Source organism: Dryobates pubescens, chromosome 33 (assembly GCF_014839835.1).
Source record: "Dryobates pubescens isolate bDryPub1 chromosome 33, bDryPub1.pri, whole genome shotgun sequence".
Classification (NCBI taxonomy): domain Eukaryota; kingdom Metazoa; phylum Chordata; class Aves; order Piciformes; family Picidae; genus Dryobates; species Dryobates pubescens.
The window spans coordinates 8,988,203-9,006,358 of NC_071644.1; the positions used below are offsets into that span (position 1 = coordinate 8,988,203).

General features: G+C 65.9%; 2 protein-coding genes across 2 annotated transcripts in view; one reads left to right on the top strand and one right to left on the bottom strand.

Annotated features, from left to right (window-relative positions):
* The first annotated feature begins 1,210 nt into the window (after positions 1 to 1,210).
* On the top strand, positions 1,211 to 12,280 carry ARHGEF16 (Rho guanine nucleotide exchange factor 16). Its single transcript, XM_054175817.1, has 15 exons — positions 1,211 to 1,317; positions 2,547 to 3,111; positions 4,217 to 4,268; positions 4,707 to 4,876; positions 5,849 to 5,905; positions 6,110 to 6,270; positions 7,187 to 7,339; positions 7,940 to 8,069; positions 8,238 to 8,312; positions 9,293 to 9,385; positions 10,111 to 10,265; positions 10,585 to 10,779; positions 11,192 to 11,265; positions 11,673 to 11,774; positions 12,141 to 12,280. Exons 2-15 carry the CDS (start codon positions 2,566 to 2,568, stop codon positions 12,278 to 12,280), a joined length of 2,103 nt encoding a protein of 700 aa, XP_054031792.1. The 5' UTR covers positions 1,211 to 1,317; positions 2,547 to 2,565.
* A 1,513-nt stretch (positions 12,281 to 13,793) lies between these two features.
* The window catches only part of MEGF6 (multiple EGF like domains 6), a 68,574-nt gene continuing 64,211 nt past the window's right edge, over positions 13,794 to 18,156 (bottom strand). The window contains exons 32-36 of the mRNA XM_054175698.1: positions 17,875 to 18,003; positions 17,014 to 17,142; positions 16,805 to 16,933; positions 16,110 to 16,241; positions 13,794 to 13,879 (exon numbers count right to left, since the gene is read on the bottom strand). Of these exons, the coding sequence (XP_054031673.1) occupies positions 13,794 to 13,879; positions 16,110 to 16,241; positions 16,805 to 16,933; positions 17,014 to 17,142; positions 17,875 to 18,003 (605 nt within the window). The remainder of the gene's footprint in view (positions 13,880 to 16,109; positions 16,242 to 16,804; positions 16,934 to 17,013; positions 17,143 to 17,874; positions 18,004 to 18,156) is intronic.

Below are 18,156 nucleotides of genomic sequence, written 5' to 3' on the forward strand. Positions count from 1 at the left end.
CCATGGGATAAGAGAGCTGTGATAATAGAGTGATTGTCAGGCAGGCCTCGGAGAGAGCAGAACAGAGTCTTTTAAAAGAATATTGCTGACAAGTGGACTTTGTCATCCAGAAAGCACTTGAGATTCACCACGGCCCTGCCAGAGAAAGGCTCCGGCTCTGAGGAGGGGAAAGGAAAGAGACTCAGAGCAGGGGGCAAAGGAGAAGGTCAAGGAAAAGTCTGTTCCCAGTGACAGGCAGAGCGCTGCTGAGCCTGGGCAGCTGTCAGCAGCCTGACCCTCGGAGCACGGAGTGGGAGGGGTTGGATCCTTTCCCGTGGTAACTCCGTGTCCCAGCAGAGTGTGTGACACCAAAGCGTCCCAAAAGGATGCTCCACGCACCTGGAGGGGACAGCCTGTAGCCACCAAAGGCCTGAGCTGCTGCAGCAAACCTTATCTGTGCCTTTAGTGAGCCACAGCCTGCTTTGGATCGTGGAGGGGCTGCTGCTGGCCAGGCCTGGGCACGGGCAGAGGTGGGACGGTCATGGAATGCTGGAATGGTTTGGGCTGAAACAGACTTTGAAGTCCACTTGCCCTGCCCAGCCCCCTGCAGCCAGCAGGGACATCCCCAACCGGGGCAGCTTGCTGGGAGCTGCAAACAACCTCACCTGGAATGGTTCCAGGGATGAGGCATCTCCCATCTCTCTGGGCAACCCGGGCCAGGCTCCCCCCCACCCTCAGAGTACAGAACTTCTTCCTCCTCTCCAGTCTGAATCTCCCTCTTTCGATTTACACCATCACCTCTTGTCCTGCCAGCAGACCCTGCTCAGAAGTCCGCCCCCAGCTCTCTTTTAGCACTGGAAGGCCACCAGAAGGTCTCCCTGGAGCCTTTTCCTCTCCAGGTGGCACAGCCCTGACGGCAGTGGGGTTCCAGCACCCTTCGTGACCTCCAGCCCCGCTCCAGCAGGTCGCTGTCTGCTGTGCCGAGCTGGCCGCAGCCTTGCGCAGGGGTCTCAGCAGAGGGGCTCCCGCTGCCGCCCGTCCCGGGGGTGCAGACCGGTGCCAGGCTCTCCCGTGCCCTCCACAGCCCGGGCCGTTCACAGCACTCCCCGCTCCCGTCCGACAGACCCAGCCCCGGTCCCACCTCCCCGGGGCGGCCCCGCGTCCGCCCCCGCCCCGCCGAGCTCCGAGGGGCGTGGGCCGGCCCGGGCGCAACCGGAACCGGCACCGGGACGAGCAGCGGCAGGGAAGGGGACGGCGGGGTTCTAGCAGGGCCCGGTTCCTTCCCCGGAGGCTCCGGGCCCGGCACCGGCAGGAGGCGGATCCCGGCGGCGGAGCGCGGTGAGTAGCCGGAGGCTCCGTTCTGGCTGCGGGGGTGACCCCCGCGGGGGTCTGGGCAGGGCTGGGGGTGCCGGTGGCGCGTTCGGATGTCCCGGGGGCTGTGAGCCACCGTGCACCGTGGCGCCGCAGCGCAACCCCCTCCGCACGTTACCTGGCACCGGGATGGAAGCTCCGGGGGTCCCGGTTGGAGTCCCGGTCGGAGTCCCAGCATTGTGTGTCCGAGGCTGCAAAGCTCCAGGGCTGGAAGTTCAAGGCTCTTGGTGGTGTCCACCCCTCCATCAGTGGCCCTGGAGGGGTGCTGTAGCCGCCCCTGCGATCTGCTTCTTGCTGGTAGGAGCTGCTGCTTAGGGCAGGCTTTGTCCCCAGCCAGGATGGGGTTAAGCGCGGAAGGCAGAGCTGTGCGCGTCCGCGGGACACTTGGCCAAGAAGCATCTGTCCGTGTCCGAGGGTGGGGAGGACAAGCAGCATCTTGTCGATGAGGCTGTTTTGTGCCTCTGCCAGGCACTGGTGCAGGGCAATGTGTCCCAGTCGTGGCCTTTGCAAAGGAGCAGCGTGGAGGCAGCCGTGGGACAGGAGGGGCTCCGGGGGGAGGCTAAGGCAGAGTCGGTGCCGTGGGGCAGGCCGTGTGCGGAAGGCTCTCTCAGGTGTTTGCTACCCAGGGGCACCGAAGGTGATGAGGGAGCTTGACCCCAGGTTAGCACTCAGGCAGGGGTGGAGCTGCTCCTCAGGGCACTTTGGGCCGGGTGCAAGGTTTGAGGAGCACAGGGTCGTGGAGAGAGGTCTCCCTGGGCTCTTACAGCACCTCAGCCTGCGGGGGGGGAGTCAGGAAGGTGAGGGCTGGCGCTGGTGCCACCCCAGGTCCTCAGAGGGGGTTAGGAGGGGACAGATGCAGAGCTACAGCAGAAGGGGAGAGGCAGAGCTTGGTGGTGCCCCAGGCCTGCCCCAGCTGCACGCTCAGGTGTGAGCCTGCCTGGTGCCTGCCTCATGACCTGGCTGCTCCCCAGCACCTGGCCGCATCCTGCACCGCTCTGCCCAAAGCCAGGCAGAGGCTTTGGGAGCCACCAGCCCAGCCCCAGCACGCTGGGTGGCCCCGGGAGGTGTGTGGGTGGTGAGAGTGCCCTGAGTGAGGCTGGCTGGGCTCTGCCCTGGGGAAGTGCAGGCTGGGTCCTGCCCTGCCCCACGCTGACCACCGGGAGACACCATCCTGTCCATCTGTCTGTCTGATGCAGCTTTCTGCCTCCTGCCATCATGTCTGGGAGCCCCCATGGCAGCTCTGCAGAGGACGAGACCTTGCTGCTGGAGTACCGCTGCCACCCGCCGCGGCCGGAGCCCCCCAGCCCCACGTCCCCCCGAGGGGAGCACAGCTCCACCGGTGCCACCTCGCTCCCAGCACCAGGCTGTGCCCCCCAGGCTGAGCCCCGCCGTGTGGTGCTCAGCACCGACAGCCCGGCTGCACTGAAGGTGGGGACCCAGCAGCTGATCCCCAGGAGCTTGGCTGTCTCCACCAAGAGCAAGGGCAGCCCCTCCCGGCACCGGAGCCTCGGGGCAGCTGGGCCAAGCCGGGAGCCCCTGGGCGCCGACCCGCGGCGGGTGTCTGCCCCCAGCCTGCCCCAGGACGAGGAGGAGGAGGAGGAGGAGGATGGTGTGGGGGCCCTCAAGCGCAACCTGCGGAACATGTCCTACCGAGTGGCCGTGAAGGACTCGGAGCTGGAGCCTGCAAACTGCATCTCCTCCCTGAAACCCCTGCCAGAGGATGGCAGTGCCCTGCCTGCCCGCAGCCCGGGCAGGAGCAAGGTGGGTGGGCACCTGCTGTCGCCCCAGTGCTCTCGGGTGGGCATCAAGCCCCCACTTTCATACCTTCATTGGATAGGTTGGGTTGGAAGGGACCTTCAAGATCAGCCAGCTCCGATCCTCTGCCCTGGGCAGGGACACCTCCACCAGCCCAGGTTGCTCAAGGCCTCATCCAGCCTGGCCTGGAACACCTCCAGGCAGGAGGCAGCCACAGCCTCCCTGGGCAGCCTGTGCCGGAGTCTCACCAGCCTCCCTGGCAAGAATTTCTTCCCAGTCTCCAGCCTAAATGTGCCCTCCTCAAGCTTCAACACACTCCTTGTCATCCTGTCATTCCAAGCCCTTGCCCAGAGTCCCTCCCCAGCTCTCCTGGAGCCCCCTCAGGTACTGGAGAGCTGCTCTAAGGTCTCCCTGGAGCCTTCTCCAAGGCTGAACAGCCCCAACCCTCCCAGCCTGTCCCCATGGCAGGGGTGCTCCAAGCCCTCTGAGCACCTTTGTGACCCTCTTGGGGGCAAGCTGAGCAGGGGCTCTGCAGAGCCTTTTTGCTGCAGCTGCTGGTGGCAGTTGAGCTGTGTGAGCCCAGCATGGAGCTGGCCAGGCTTGCTGAGCCTGGTGGCCTGACTTGAGCCTCGGGAGGGCTGCGTGTCCCCAGCAGATGCTGGAGGGCCCTGGAGAGCCCGGAAATAGCTGAGATGGCTCTGGGGGGGAGGCTCTGGGGGGGAGGCTGCGGCGGGGCGGCGCCGGCGGCCGGGGGCACGGCCGCAGGGTGGGGCTGGCTCCGGGGCGGCGCTCGGGTGGCTGTGCACAAACATGGGTGAAGCAGGGCCGGGGAGGAGGGAGGCTTGGTGCAGGCAAAGTCCGGGTTGTGGGGCAGGTGGACGTGGGAGGCAGCGACGGCACAGCTACAAAGTGGTTCGGGGCTGACCCCGATAAGGGGAGGTGAGAGCTGAGTCACTGCGGGAAGGCAAACAGAAGTTCAGGATCCTGGCTGGAGGAGCAGGGTGGTGCCTGCTGCCCTGCAGGTAGCTTCTCCTCGTTCCTGGAGGGGACACTTCCCGGGGCTGCAGAAGTGCAGCACCTGCAGCCTGTCCTCCTCCTCTTGCTCTTGCAGAGAACCTTCGGGCGCAAGCGGGTGCAGAAGCGTGGAGGCTCCTTCAAGGACCGTGAGTGCTGCCCCCCACAGCACCTCCCCCAGGGTTCCCTCTGCCCTGTGGGGCACTGGGGCAGTGCCAGCAAAGCCAAGCCCTAGGAGTCCCTTTGCCACCGGTGCTGCTGCTCGTCCCTGGCCCGGGGCAGTTGCTTTTGGCTGTGTCTCCCCAGCTGCAAGAGCAGCTCTGCAGCTCTGCTTCCCCACTGCCTGGGTGTGCTGAGGCTCCAGCTGCCGGAGCAGTCCCAGCCCTGCTCTGGGCAAACACAGGAGAGCTGAGCCTGCCTTGGTGGTTGCTGCTGAGCTGGTGCTGTGCAAAGTCCAGCCCTGGTGGCAGGGTGCAGGCCCTGGTTCCTCCGTGCTCCTGGCAGGGCTCTTGGCCGCCAGGGTGAAGCGGTGGTGGGAAGGGAAGCCATGGAGAGGCTTGGCTGACCTCGTGCTTTTGCCTCTGCAGAGCCCAGGCTGTATCAGGAGATCCGTGAGAGAGGTCTGAACTCCATCAGCCATGAGTCAGATGAGGATCTGCTGGAGGAACCCATCCCAGGAGAGCCATCCCCAGCGGGGGCTGCCATCGTCATGCAGAGCTACCGCCCGGCGCAGGTCACCTGGAGCCAGCTCCCCGAGGTAGGGACAGCTGCCAGCCTGCAGGCTCTGCGGGGGTTTGCCCTCCCCATGGACCACTTCCATGCCTGGGATGTGTGTTGGAAAAGCTCTCTGAGCTGCTGACCGAGCTGTGAGTGGGGAACTGCACAGCGTTAGTCCTTGCAATGGGATCTTCTGGGGCTTTCCAGCCCTGGCTGGGGCATGCAGGCTCCTGTCCAGGCTTGTTGGGATGCTGGCAGAGCTGCTGTGGTTGTGCCTGCGAGAGGTTCACCACCCTTAGGTGAGGGCAAGCCAGGTGCTCCTGCTGCCTGCCTGGCTGTTGGCGAGAGGAACCTCCTTCTGGGCAGTCCTAGCAGCTCCCTGCCGTGGGACTGTAGGAGATGCTGTGGTGGGAGAGTGAGATGGAGAAGCTGGCGCCGGGGGGAGCTGCTTGCGGGGGGAGCTGGAGCCGTGGGGTGTTTGCAGGGGGAGCTGGAGCCGTGGGGTGTTTGCGGGGGGAGCTGGAGCCGTGGGGATGCTTGCGGGGGGAGCTGGAGCCGTGGGGTGTTTGCGGGGGGGAGCTGGAGCCGTGGGGATGCTTGCGGGACGTTCAGAGCCGGGGGAGCCGCTTGCGGGATGTGCAGGGCCGGGCACAGCCGCGGCTCCCACTAGAGGGCGTGCGAGGACCGCCGGGAGGCGCCGGCGGCGCAGCTCAGCCGGGACCGGGCTCGGGCGGGCGCCGGCGGCGCGGCTCAGCCGGGACCGGGCTCGGGCGGGCGCCGGCGGCGCGGCTCAGCCGGGACCGGGCTCGGGCGGGCGCCGGCGGCGCGGCTCAACCGGGACCGGGCTCGGGCGGGCGCCGGCGGCGCGGCTCAGCCGGGACCGGGCTCGGGCGGGCGCCGGCGGCGCGGCTCAGCCGTGACCGGGCTCGGGCGGGCGTCGGCGGCGCGGCTCAGCCGGGACCGGGCTCGGGCGGTCGCCCGCGGCGCGGCTGAGCTTGGCCTCTCCCCGCAGGTGCTGGAAGCAGGCATCCTGCAGAGGATCTCCCCCGAGGAGCGCAAGCGGCAGGAGGTGAGAGCAGCTTCGGAGGTGCCCCGGGCGGCAGGACCGCGCGTGGCCGTGTCCGCCCCCCCTCAGGAAGGGCTCAGGGCAGGGCTGGGCTCAGCTCCTGCAGCAGGTCCTGGTGGGAAGCAGGCAGCTCCCCTGGGTGCTGAAGGGAAGCAGGAAGTTTTTGCTCCCTGCCTGGTGCCATCTTCGGTGCCTTGCTTTTTGCAGGCCATGTTTGAGATCATCACCTCTGAGTTCTCCTACATGCACAGCCTGGGCATCCTGGTGTACCACTTCATGAGGTCAGAGGAGCTGAAGGAGACCATGACTCAGACTGAGCACCACCACCTCTTCTCCAACATCAGCGACATCCTGACAGTCAGCACCAGGCAAGTGGGGGCTGCTGGTGTGGGGCTGGGACCAGGCAGGCCTGCAGGAGACTGGAGCTCCATGTGTCACACAGAAACATCCATCCCTTGGACTGCTGGAGGTGCTGGGACAGCCCAAGCCATTGCCCTTCCTCCCAGTGCCTCCTGTTGCAGCTCAGCCCCTGCAGTGTTACCTGCTGGGGACCTGGGTGTCTGCTGGCAGGGACTCTGGCACCCAGGGTCATCACAGGTTGTGATGGTGATGGTCAGTCCTGCAGCTGAGGCACCAAAAGCTGGCTGAGATGCCAGCCCTGTGCCTGGGACATTGCTGTTTGCCTGGAAACTCTCCCTTGGGTGTGCAGGGCTGCTGTGGAGGTGGTGCCAGCCCGGGGCTGGTGAGAGGGCCCAGTGGAGCCACAGCTCAAGCTCCAGCCTGGCCAAGCACCACAGCAGGGCAGCTGCTTGTACCACAGCATGAGATCCTTTTGGGTGCTGACTGCAGCTAGCCTGGCCTTCGTCCCCTCCTCCCCAGGAGCAAAAGGCCTCAGGGGCTGGAGCTGGGCTGGCTGGAGAGCTGTGTCCATGTGGGAAAGCAGCAGCAGGAGAGGCAGGGCTGCAGCCCTGGGAACTGCTGTGGGGGTGGGGAGGGCTCCTGGCTTCCTGCAGCCAGGCAGGAGCATCCTTGGTGGGGCAGGAAGGCATCTCCTGGAGAGCCAAAGTGGAGGAAGGATCTGGTGTGGGGATGGAGGAAGGCTCGGGGGGCCTCAGGAGCTGCATTCCCTGGCTCTGTGGGGACACAGTGTCTCAGCTGCTCTGTGCAGAAGGAATCCAGGACTCTGTCTCCCTGGGGACAAGCTGTGGTGGGAACACTGCTGAGCATCCCTCTGCTGGCTGTGCCTGGCCGCTGCAGTGAGGCTGTTTGGAACTCTCTTCTCAGCTTCTTCGAGGACTTGGAGAAGAGGCACCAGGAGCAGCTGCTGCTGGCTGACATCAGTGACATCGTGGAGGAGCACGCCTCCCACCGCTTCAGCCCCTACGTCAGCTACTGCTCCAACGAGGTCTACCAGCAGAGGACCCTCCAGAAGCTGCTGTGAGTTCTGCTGCCTGCTCAGAAGGGCTTGCATGGAGCTGCCTGCCAGGGGGCCCTGGCCTGCAGGGGTGCAAACTGGCCAGGTGGGACCAGGACCCTCAGTCCCTGTGGTTCTTTCCCTGAGGAAGGTTGGCTCCTTTCTGAGCAGAGTTAGAACTGCCAGGGCTGGAAGGGAGCTCAAGGCTCAGCCAGTCCCAACCCCCTGCCATGGGCAGGGACACCTCACACCACAGCAGGTTGCTCACAGCCACCTCCAGCCTGGCTGCAAACATCTCCAGGCAGGAGGCTTCCACCACCTCCCTGTGGCAGGCCCTCACCACCCTCCTGGGGAAGAGCATCTAGCCCTCAGCATGTCCATGGGGGGACACATGGGGGCTCTTGATCTCCAGGTGGGACAGGGTGGGTTTGTGCCTGCCTGCTGGGGGACTCCTCCTCTCCAGCTGCTTCTCCAGCACATGCTGCTGGTGGATCCATCCCTTCTGCAGCCAGGCTGTGCTCAGAGCTCTGCAGGCTGCCCTCAGCACCAGAAGCAGGGGAAGCTGCTGCAGAATCCTGGTGGCTGAGGACCAGAGCTGATGGAGCTTTCTTGCCCTGTTCCAGGAGCACAAACCCCTTATTTAAAGAGACCTTGAAACAAATAGAGAGGAAACCAGAGTGTGGAGGGCTGCCAATGATCTCCTTCCTCATCCTCCCCATGCAGAGGGTAACTCGGCTGCCTCTGCTCTTGGATGTGAGTGAGTGCTGCCCTGGCATTGCTTGGGGTGTGCAGCCCTTTGGTTTGCTCAGCCTGGGACAGCTTCTGCTTGGGCTTCCCTGCCCCTGGGAGCTGAGGGCAGTGGCAGGAGCAGTTCCCTGCTCTCAGGGTCCCTGAAGCCTCTCTCTGGCCTTGGCCTTGCAGACTGTCTGCCAGAAGACCCAAGCCTGCAGCGCAGCCTACAGCACTGCCACCAGAGCCCTGAAAGCCATCAGCAAGGTGAGGCCCAGCTGCCAGCTCTCCTCCTTTCCTGCCCCCCAGCCACCACCCTGTGGCTCTGGCCTCTCATTTTACCTCCCCTGCCTTGGTTCCTGAGAGAGGTCTCCACTCAGGCAGCTGCTGCCTCCTCTCCCTCGCTCACCTTTTCCACCTGGTCTTGGGTTTGCCTTTTCCTTGGCATCTTCTTTCCTCTCTGGCCAATCTTTTGTCCTTCCCTTTGGTGCCTTCTCCATTGCTGCTCTCACCTCTCAGGAGCTCTGCTGGGCAGCTGCAGCACTGCTGTGGGGTGGAGATGCAGGCAGTGAGCAGAGCAAAGGCTGAGGAGCAAAGGAGCAGTGGAGGTGGTGGAAGTCTTGCACCATGTCCCAGCTCCCTTTGCCTGCCCACCTGGTGGCAATGTGCCTTGGGGCTGGCAGCCACCAAGGTGGCAGTGCTGACTCTTCCTCCTGTCCTGAAGAACAGCTCCTGGTCATCACAGAGTCCTTTGGGCTGGATAAGGCCTTCAAGAGCACCAAGTCCAGCCAGGTGCCAAACCATGCTCCTCAGCACCACATCTGTGCTTGGGGCCTGTCCTGCTCACCCCCCAGTCAGGAGCAAAGCTGGGTGGCTGGTGGGGCAGAGGGACAGCTGCTCAGGAGGGAGCACATGAGGCTCAGGGTGCCAAGGGTGGCCTTGCCACATCTGCCTGGGGAAGGCAGAGGACAGAGGTCCTCTCCTCCCTCTACCTGTGCACCCTCTTGTCCTAACCTCCTCTCTTCAGGTGATTCTTTCTTCCTCTGGGGGTCACTTTGGTCCTTCTCTTGTGTCACCTCTTGGCAGGACCAACCTCCAGCTGCCTTTCCCCACGCTGGGCTTGAAGCCTGTGTTGGGTCTTGGCTGTTTCCCCTCTTCAGGGCTGACTCTGCACCAGTGGTGCTGGTGGGCAGGGGTCTGGGCTCAGCCTTCTGCCTTCTCCATATCCCTTGTTCTTCTTTCCCCAGCTGGTGAAGAGCTGCAATGATGGAGCTCGAGCCATGGAGAGGACAGAGCAGATGTACACCCTGCAGCAGCAGCTGGAGTTTGGGAAGAGGAAGGTGAGCTTGAGGAAGTGGGGAGGGGGGAAAGAAATCCTCTGGGGGGTGTTGGTAGAGGAGCCCACCCCAGGGGTGTCAGACCTGCCCTGGGGGTCACTGGTCCTTCCAGGCAGCCTTGACCAGCTGCAGCAGCCAGGAGCAGCATCACCACTCCATGCCTGTGGTGACCATTTGGCCCTGCTCAAGCACAGGGCGCTGGGCACTGCCCTGCCAGCTTCTGGGGCTCAGCAGAGCAGCCCTGGCTCACTCCATGTCCCTCTCAACCCTCCCCTTGCTTCTCTCTGAGCCTTCACCTGCACAGGGGTGGACTTGCCCCTGCCCAGAGGAGGCTTGGCCTGGGGGGCTGGGCTGGCAGTGGTCTGCCCTGGCTGTCTTGCTCCAGGTGGGCGCAGGGGTTGGTCTGTCAGGGCTGCCAGCCTTGGGCATCTCCCCGAAGGCTGTGGTGAAGCCATGCTTCGTGCCCCCCTGCTGTGCTCTGGGGGGCACCTGGCTGCTTGTTTCCCTGCTGGAGCAGCTGTCTGTGACCTGTCAGGGAGCCCTGGGCTGGCAGGGACCCTCAGGACCACCCAGTGCCAGCCCCCTGCCGCGTGCAGGGCCGCCTCCCCCTGCAGCAGAGCCTGGCATCCAGCCCAGCTGACCCCGGGGGCCACCTCGGGGTCAGGAGGTGCCCAGGAGGGCAGGCTGGGGGTGGGCTGCTGAGGCAGGTGCCTGTGGGCCCCTGGCAGCCCTTCCCCCTGGTGTCTGCGTCCCGCTGGCTGCTGAAGCGCGGGGAGCTGCAGCTGCTGCAGGCGGAGGAGCCTGGCATCTTCCGCCGCGCCGCCGGCAGGCTCTGCCACCTCTTCCTCTTCAACGACGTCCTCATCATCACCAGGAGGAAGAGGTAAGGCCGGGGGGGGGCTTCCTGTCCCTGGAGAACGGCCTGGGGGCCTCCAGTCGAGGAGCTCAGAGTCTCCCTGCACTGAGCTTTGCCGAGGAGTCCCTCCCCGGCTCCCGCCCGGCTCCAGCCAGGCTCCAGCCAGGCTCCAGCCCGGTTCCAGCCAGGCTCCAGCCCGGCTCCAGCCTGGCTCCCGCCCGGCTCCACCTCCCTCGGCCTTGCTTCTGGCCGGGGGGGGTGCTGTGGAGGTCACCTCGGGGATGCCCCCAGAGCATCACCCCCTGGGGCTCCGGCTGGGTCCCTGCTGAGGCCACCTTTGCCCCAGCGAGGAGAGCTACACGGTGATGAACTACGCCACGCTGGACCAGATCGGGGTGGAGAAGCTGGAGAGCCCTGAGCCCCCTCCCCCCGCGGCCGGCAAGGGCGGGGGCGGCGCCCGGGGCGGGTACCTGCTGCGGGTGGTGCTGCGGAGGGACAGCGAGGGCCGGCGGGAGGAGCTGGTGCTGGCGGCAGAGACCCTGTGAGTGCCTGCTGGGCTTCCCCGGGGGGCTGCTTCCTGCTGCTGGGACCAGCTGGAGCTCCCCCCGGGGGCTCCCCTCCCCGCGGGGCTCCCTGTGTCCCCTCCCCCCGGGGCTCCCTGTGTCCCCTCCCCACCTCCTCCCTGCTCCTCCTGCCAGGGTCCCCCTCCTGGGCTTCTCCCCCTGCTCTGCTGCCTTCTCTCTCACATTCCCTTTCTGTTTCCCATCTGGATCCTTCCTCTGATCTAAGTGAAGCAGAGCAGGCTGCTGGGCTGTGCCACGGTGCTCTGGTCAGATGCTTGCCCACTCCAAACTCCCTGGAGAGCCTCCCTCCTGCTGGGGGCTGCCCAGGCTCTGGGTCCTGTGGGTGCTGGCCCCAGGGCTGGCTTTGCCATCTGCCCTTCCCCCCGGCAGGAGCGACCGTGCCCGCTGGATCGCTGCCCTGATGCACAGAGCAGAGGCAAAGCCTGACCCCACTCCCAGAGGAGGTAGGCAGGTGCTGGAGCCAGGGGGCCCTGCCCTGTCCTCATCTGCTGCAGCTGGGGAAGGAGCTGGTGCTGTGTGGATGGAGAGGAGAGCTCAGGTCCCAGGCCTGACCCCCTGAGCTTTGGCCTCCCAGGAAGGGCTCAGTCACCACAGACCTCCCAGAGGGGCCCTGGAGGCTCCCTGCAGTTCCAGGATCGCCTCAGGCTCTCCAAGGGTAGAGTTGGGGTCCCCTCCCCAGCTGCTTGGAGGAGGAGGGGGCAGGGTGAGGAGGGGACTTGGAGCAGGACTTGCTGTGGAGACCCAGAGGGGTGGCAGCTGGGGGACACTGCTGGGCAGGGGTGCCAGCCGTGGGTGCCAGCCGTGGGTGCCAGGCTGTGCCTCCTGAGTGGGTGCCTGCTGTCCCCTGCAGACCTGAGCCAAGTGGAGATCACCAGAGCCTACCTGGCCAAGCAGGCAGATGAGCTCTCCCTGCAGCAGGCTGATGTTGTCCTGGTGCTGGCTGAAGAGGATGGTGAGTGCCAGCCCCTGGGGGGCACGGGGCTGGGGAAGGCTCACCCGAGGTGGAGCTGTGCTGGGGGGAAAGCTTCCCTGGTCCCAGCCACCTCCTGGGGGGGTAGCAGTGTTCAGAAGCTCCCAGGAAGCCCTGGGCAGGGGCTGGGGGGCTGGCTGGGGCTGTGCCAGCTCCTCAGAGCCTGAGGAAGGTGGCACTGCCAGGGGCAGTACCTAGCAGTGCCTGCTGCCCGCAGGCTGGGGCTGGCTGAGCTCTGTGGCCTCAGGAGGGAGCAGAGCAGAAAGCTTCCCCCCGGGGCGGGCAGGGCGGCAGCCCCCTGCCTCCAGCCCCTGTGGGCTCACAGTGTGCCCCTCTCTGCTCCCCCAGGCTGGTGCTGGGGTGAGAGGCTGCGGGATGGGGAGAGGGGGTGGTTCCCCCGGGCCTGTGCCAGGCAGATCACCAACCCCAGCGCCGTGGAGGGCAACGTGCGGCGCATGGAGCGGCTGCGCAGGGAGACCGACGTGTAGCACCCGGCCCCAGGGCCTCGCTGCTCCGCAGCCTGAGCCCTCAGGGAGCAGCAGAGCCTCCCTCCCTCCTTGGCTTTGCCTTGGCTGGCAGCAGAGCCTCCTGCCCTGGGCAGCGGCCGTGGCAGCAGCTGGTGGGGGCTGGCACCCAGCACTGCTGCCCTGCGCTGCCGGTCGGGGCCTGGAACAGGCTGCCAGGGGCAGCCGAGGGGCAGCCTGGGGCTGGAAAGGCTGCAGCCACCTTCTGGGCTCTGTGAAGCAGCTGCAGCTGCCCCCCCCCCCCCCCCCCGCCCCCTGCTGGCAGCGTGGGAGACCCAGGCCCCAAGGAGGGCACAGCTGGGTCAGGAGGGTTTCAGCAGCTGGAATCTGTGCCAAGCTCACTCCTCAACCCCTTTCCCCCTCCTCTTGCATCTTCTTTCCTTTTATTCCCTCCCACAATTACTCTTGGTTCTGCTGAGCACAGCCCTGCCCCCCCCAGGGTGAGGTGATGCCCCCCCAGGGTGAGGTGATGCCCACTCCCTCGCTGTGCCTGGTGATGCCAGGGCCTGGTGCAGCTCTGGGGCCAGAACTGGGCTGCCCTGGGCAGAGGGAAGTGCTTTGCAAGCCCCACTGGGTGAGCAGGGCAGGAGCAATGCTGCAGCTGCTGCTCCTCCTGGGGTGGGCAGCTGAGGGTTGCTGGGGAGGTCAAATCTCAGCCCTCCTGGGGCAGGGCACTGCCTTCTCCTCCAGCATGAAGGTGATGGCTGAAGAGGGCTGAGGGAGGCTCCTTCTGTCACCAGGCTGGTGGCAGGAGATGGGGCAGGAGGCAGCTCCAGGTGCTGCCTGGCTCTGGCAGCATCCTTGCACTGTGTTTTCATTAAGCTGTTAAAGGGTTAATTGGCTTCACAATAAATCCTTGGATCCCAGCGAGCCACTGTCTGCTCCTTGCCCCGAAGGGAGCTTTGTGGTGGGTCCCTGGGGGGGGCTTGCTCCTGCTGTCCCTGAGCACACAGCTCTGTGTGGGGTGGATGCCAGGGAGCCAGGATCCCCCCACCTGAGCCCTGGGAAGAGCTCCCTGCTGCTGCTGCCCTCCTCCTGGCCTCTGCTGGTTCCTGACTCCTTGGCAGGCATCCTTCAGCAGGGCTGAGTGGAAAAGCTGCCAGGGGCAGCAGGTCTCAAGGGGCAGGGGCTGGGAGGCTGGCTGAGGCTTGGTTGTTTATTGCTCTGAACTGGGGGGGAACCAAAGCTTCTCATCAGTGCTGAACCAGAGGAGGTGAGGCCCAGGGGGGGCCACACAAGGCAGCAAGAGGGAAACCCAAAGTGGAGGAAGAATAAAACCCACCCCAAGCTACAGCCAAGAGAGAGGCAGAGTCCCTGCAGGCCCTGTGCAGGTGCCTGGAGCTGTGGTGGGGCAGGAGCCCTCCTGCTGCTCTGCTGGGGCAGGGAGGCAGAGCAGGGCAGCAACTCAGTGCCAGCAGGCACAGGGCCTGCTGCTGGGACACACAGCACGGTGGCATCACCTGCTGGCACGGTGGCATCACCTGCTGGCATCACCTGCCAGCCCCAGGCTGTCCCCAGCAGCTCCCAGGCCTTTGTGCAGCACTCTGGGGGCCCTGCAGAGCCCTGGAAGGTGAAGGACAGGTGGGGAGGGGCTGCTGGCTCCTGGGGCCAGCCAAGGCACTAGAGAGAAGCCTTGGTGTGGTGCAAGGAAGGCAGAGGTCTGGTTGATTGTCTGGAGCCTGGCAGGGTTGATCAGGGGCATTTGGCACGTGGGCACCATCCTGCTGCTCCCTGGTGCTCGAGCACACAGCATCCAACCTTCCTGCCAGCCTTTGGTCCTTCACTGCAGCCTCCCAGGAAGAGGACTTCTTGCCCAGGGTGAGCTGTGCTGCAAACACTGCTGGGAAGGCAGCAAGAAGCCAAGAGCAGGCCAAGTTCTGTACAGGTTCAGCTCCATCCTGCCAGGAGCAGGAGCAATTCTTTGCCTCTTTTCAGCTGGCCTCCGTGGGAATCCTTCCAGGGCCAAGTGCCTGGGCAGGGCTGTGCTGCAGCAGCAGCTGTGGTGGCACAGGAGGCTGCTGTGCCCTTGGCAGAGCCTGGCTGAGCTCTGAGCCCTGGCCAGGCTCTGCTGGGTCCTTGTTGCTGCAGGTTCTGCTGAGGCTTTGCTGTGGCTCTGCAGTCAGTGCCCAGCCTGGAGCTGGATCATGGAATCACAAAAGGGTAGAGGTGGGAAGGGACCTCCAGGGCTCCTCCAGTCCAGAGCAAGGTCCTCTGAGTCCCACAGGAGCACAGCCAGAGAAGGAAACTCCACAACCTCCCTGGGCAGCCTGCTGCAGGGCTCCAGCCCCCTCCCAGCCCTGCAGCCAGCCCCCTCCCCAGCCCCTGCAGGCAGCTGGAGCAGTGCAGGGTCCAGTGCTGGGGCTGGAGCAGGGACTGGTGCTGAGCAGCTCCTGAGGGAGCTTGGGGTCTCCACACAGCACCTTCCCCTCTTCCACCTGGGGCTGCCCAGGCTGGGGGCTGCCCAGGCTGGGGGCTGGTGTGCTCCTGGTGTGAGAGCCCAGCCCCTGCTGCCCTCAGCTCCCTCCTTGCCCCCCCAGCAGCTGCTCCTCGACAGTAAAAGGCCATTGGCAGCTCAAGAGAACTCCAGGGAGGTGGCAGTGCCAGAGGGGGGCAGGGCACAGCCCCCCAGCACTTCTGAGCCTGCTGCTGCACAGCTTCCCATAAATACTGCTGCATAAATACCTCTCCTGGAGCATCCTTCCAGCCCCCTCCCCAAGCCCAGCACCCAGAAGATGAAGGCCAGCAGTGAGCCACTGCCTGCTGGCCAGGGCTGAGCACTTCTGAGCTGTTCCTCCTGCTGCTGGCCCAGGCTGGGCAGCAGGGTTGGCACCTTTGCCCTCCTGGCATGCCTGGAAGCCAGCCTGTGCTGCTGCAGTGAGCTGGTGGCCTTCAGCCTCGCTCAGACCACCCCAAAAGCAGCCTCCTGGGCTGGTGGCAGAGGGCAGCTGCTGCTGGGGCTCCAAGCTTGCTGGGTAGCTCGTTGCTGGCTTCGGCAGGTGGCTGCTTGGTCGTGCTGAGGGAGCTGCAGGACCTAGGGCTGGGCTGGCCAGGGTGGAGGTGAGCTGGTAGGGGCTGCAGGCTGCACCCCTGGGGAGGGCAAGCAGCAGAGGTCAGTGCTGAGGGCTCAGCAGAGCAGCTGCTGCAGGGCTGACAGCCCTGAGGCAGGGCAGGAGCTGGGAGCCAGGCTCTGCTCTCCTGCTTCAGCAGCTGGGGGCTGCTGCCTGCAGCCAGGGTGTGCAGTGCAGCACTGCTTGGGGGCTGCTGCCTGCAGCCAGGGTGTGCAGTGCAGCACTGCTTGGGGGCTGCTGCTGACCTGGGCCCCAGGAGCGGTGCTCAGCTGCTGCCAGCCCAGCTGTGCCACCTGCAAAGCAAGTCAGAGCACCCTGCCACCCCTCCCCACAGCACCCAGGCTCTGAGCCAGCAGGGCCAGGCATGCTCTGGGCAGAGCTGGGCTGTGTGCTGCTCCCACCTTGCCCAGGGGGGGTTAATTGTGTCCCAGGGGGCCCAGGCAGGTGTGGGCTCTGTGTCCTGGTGTCACCAGGGGCACAGCTGGGGTGGGGGGGTCCCAGCACTGCCAGCATGCAGCAGTGGAACTGGGTAACCTTTGGGGTCCCTTCCACCCCAGCAGCTTCATGCTCTGAATCTGTGACCCACGAAGCAAGGGCAGGAGCTGCCCTGGGCTCTGCTTTCAGGGGCTGGTGCCACCACCCAAGCTGCCCCCAGCAGGGCACAAGCCACCCCCTGGGCACAGCAGGCTTCCCCCAGCATCTGTGGCACCGTGCCCACACCTTACCTTCCCGACAGGTGGGTCCTGTGTGCCCGTGGAGGCAGCGGCAGTGCCCGGTCTGGGCATCGCAGTAGGAGCTGCTGGGGGCACACTGGCAGGGCAGGCTGCAGTCTGGGCCATACTGGCCTGGCTGGCAGGCTGGGGGCAAGGCAGGGAGAGGCTGAGGTGGCTGCAGAAACTCGGCCACCTCCTGCTGGGCAGCTGGCACAGCTGGCAGAGGCCAGGCAGAGAGCTGTTTGCCTCCCCCCCTGCTCCTGAGCTCTGGTGCCAGAGGGCATCAGAGCAGCCCAAGCCCAGCAAGGTGTCAGAAGAAACCTCTTGGCTGAAAGGGTTCTCAGACTGGCACAGGCTGCCCAGGGAGGGGGTTGAATGCCCAGGCAGAGCTGTGGTGCCACGGCCTAGCCCCCAGCCCCAGGGCTGGCTCCTCCTCAAGGTCTGCAGCAGCCACAGTGGTTCTGGGGCTCTGATCCTGCCTTTGGGCTCTGGTGCTCATTGCCCTGGAGGCCAGAGGGGCACTTGCACCCAGACCTGGCTCCCAGCAGAGGCTGGAGAGGTGCCCACCACTGCCCCCATGCCCCCTCAGAGGGCACACTGGGACCCCCTCCCCCGAGAGCTCAGCTCCAACGAGAGAGGCTCTGCAGCCACTCCAGGCCCGGGCTGCCAGCCTGCAGGGTGCCCTCCCCAGGCTGGGCTCAGCTCACCTGAGGCACAGCGGGTGCCAGTCGTGCCCGGGGGGCAGCGGCAGCGGCCCGTGGCCGGGTCGCAGGGCACGCCGGCAGGGCAGTCGCAGAGCTGCTGGCATCCCGGGCCGTAGGTCCCTTCCCGGCAGCCTGGGGGAGAGGTGAGACAGCAGTGCGGCTGCGGGGCCGCTCCCCAGCCCCCGGGCAGCGGCAGGAGGGGGAGGTGGTACCTGTCTGGCAGCGCTCTCCGGCCCGCCCCGGGGGGCACTGGCAGCGGCCGCTGGCTGGGTCGCAGCCGGCTCCGTGCCCGCAGTCGCAGCGCTGCTGGCAGCCGGCGCCGTGGAAGCCCTGGGGACAGCCTGGGGCAGAGCCAAGCGCAGAGCTCAGCCCAGCCGGGAGGGGAGGGAGGCTCAGCTGCCGCCGGCCCCTGCGGCAGAGCCTCCGGCAGGGAGAAGCAGAGAGCCGGCGCTGGGAGAGCCGCCCGGGGCAGGAGGCTCTGCGCAGGGGCGCTGGGCACAGGGCTCGGCTGGGCAGCCCGAGCTGTGCCAGCCTGGCGCAGCGGAGCCTGGGGGCGTTCAGCCCGGGGAGGAGGAGGCTGAGGGGAGACCTCCTGGCGCTACACAACTCCCTGACAGGAGGCTGAAGCCGGGGGGGTGGGTTGGGATCTTCCCACAAGGAACAGGGCAAGAGAAAAGGACCTCAAGCTGCACCAGGGGAGGTTGAGGTTGGACAAGTTCTGCCCCCAAAGCATTGTCCAAGCCTGGCCCAGGCTGCCCAGGGCCAGGCTGCCTGCAGGGGTTTCAAAGCCATGGTGCTGAGGGCCATGGGGTGGAGGTCCCTGGCAGTGCTGGGGTAAGGGTTGGACTCCAGGACCTGAAAGGTCTTTTCCAACCCAAACCCCTCTGGTTTGCTGCCTTCTGTGCCAGCTGGGAAGGGCTCCCTGTGAGCAGCAGGGAGAGCAGAGCCTGCTGGTGCCCACGGCCGTGAGCGTGGCTGCAGCAGGTCACTGCCCTGTGGCTCTGCCCCCTGCGGGGGGCCCTGGGGCCCAGCCCTCCCCCCAGCCCCAAGGTGTTGCTGCTGCCACAACTCACTGTGCTCACAGAGGGCACCATAGTGGCCCTTGGGGCAGTGGCAGGCTCCTGTCCCTGGGTCACAGGTGGCGTTGTGCAGGCAGGCACAGGGCAGCTGGCAGTTGGCACCGAACCTTCCCGGGGGGCATCCTGCAGGGGAGATGCCATGGAGCAGCTGCTCTGAGGCTGCAGAGCCAGCCCTGGCCCTGCTCCTGCCCCTCACAGGGCAGGGTAGCAGCAACTGGACCCAGTGTGGAGCAGGCTGAGTGGGCCCCACGGGTACTGGGCTGGGGCAGGCCCAGG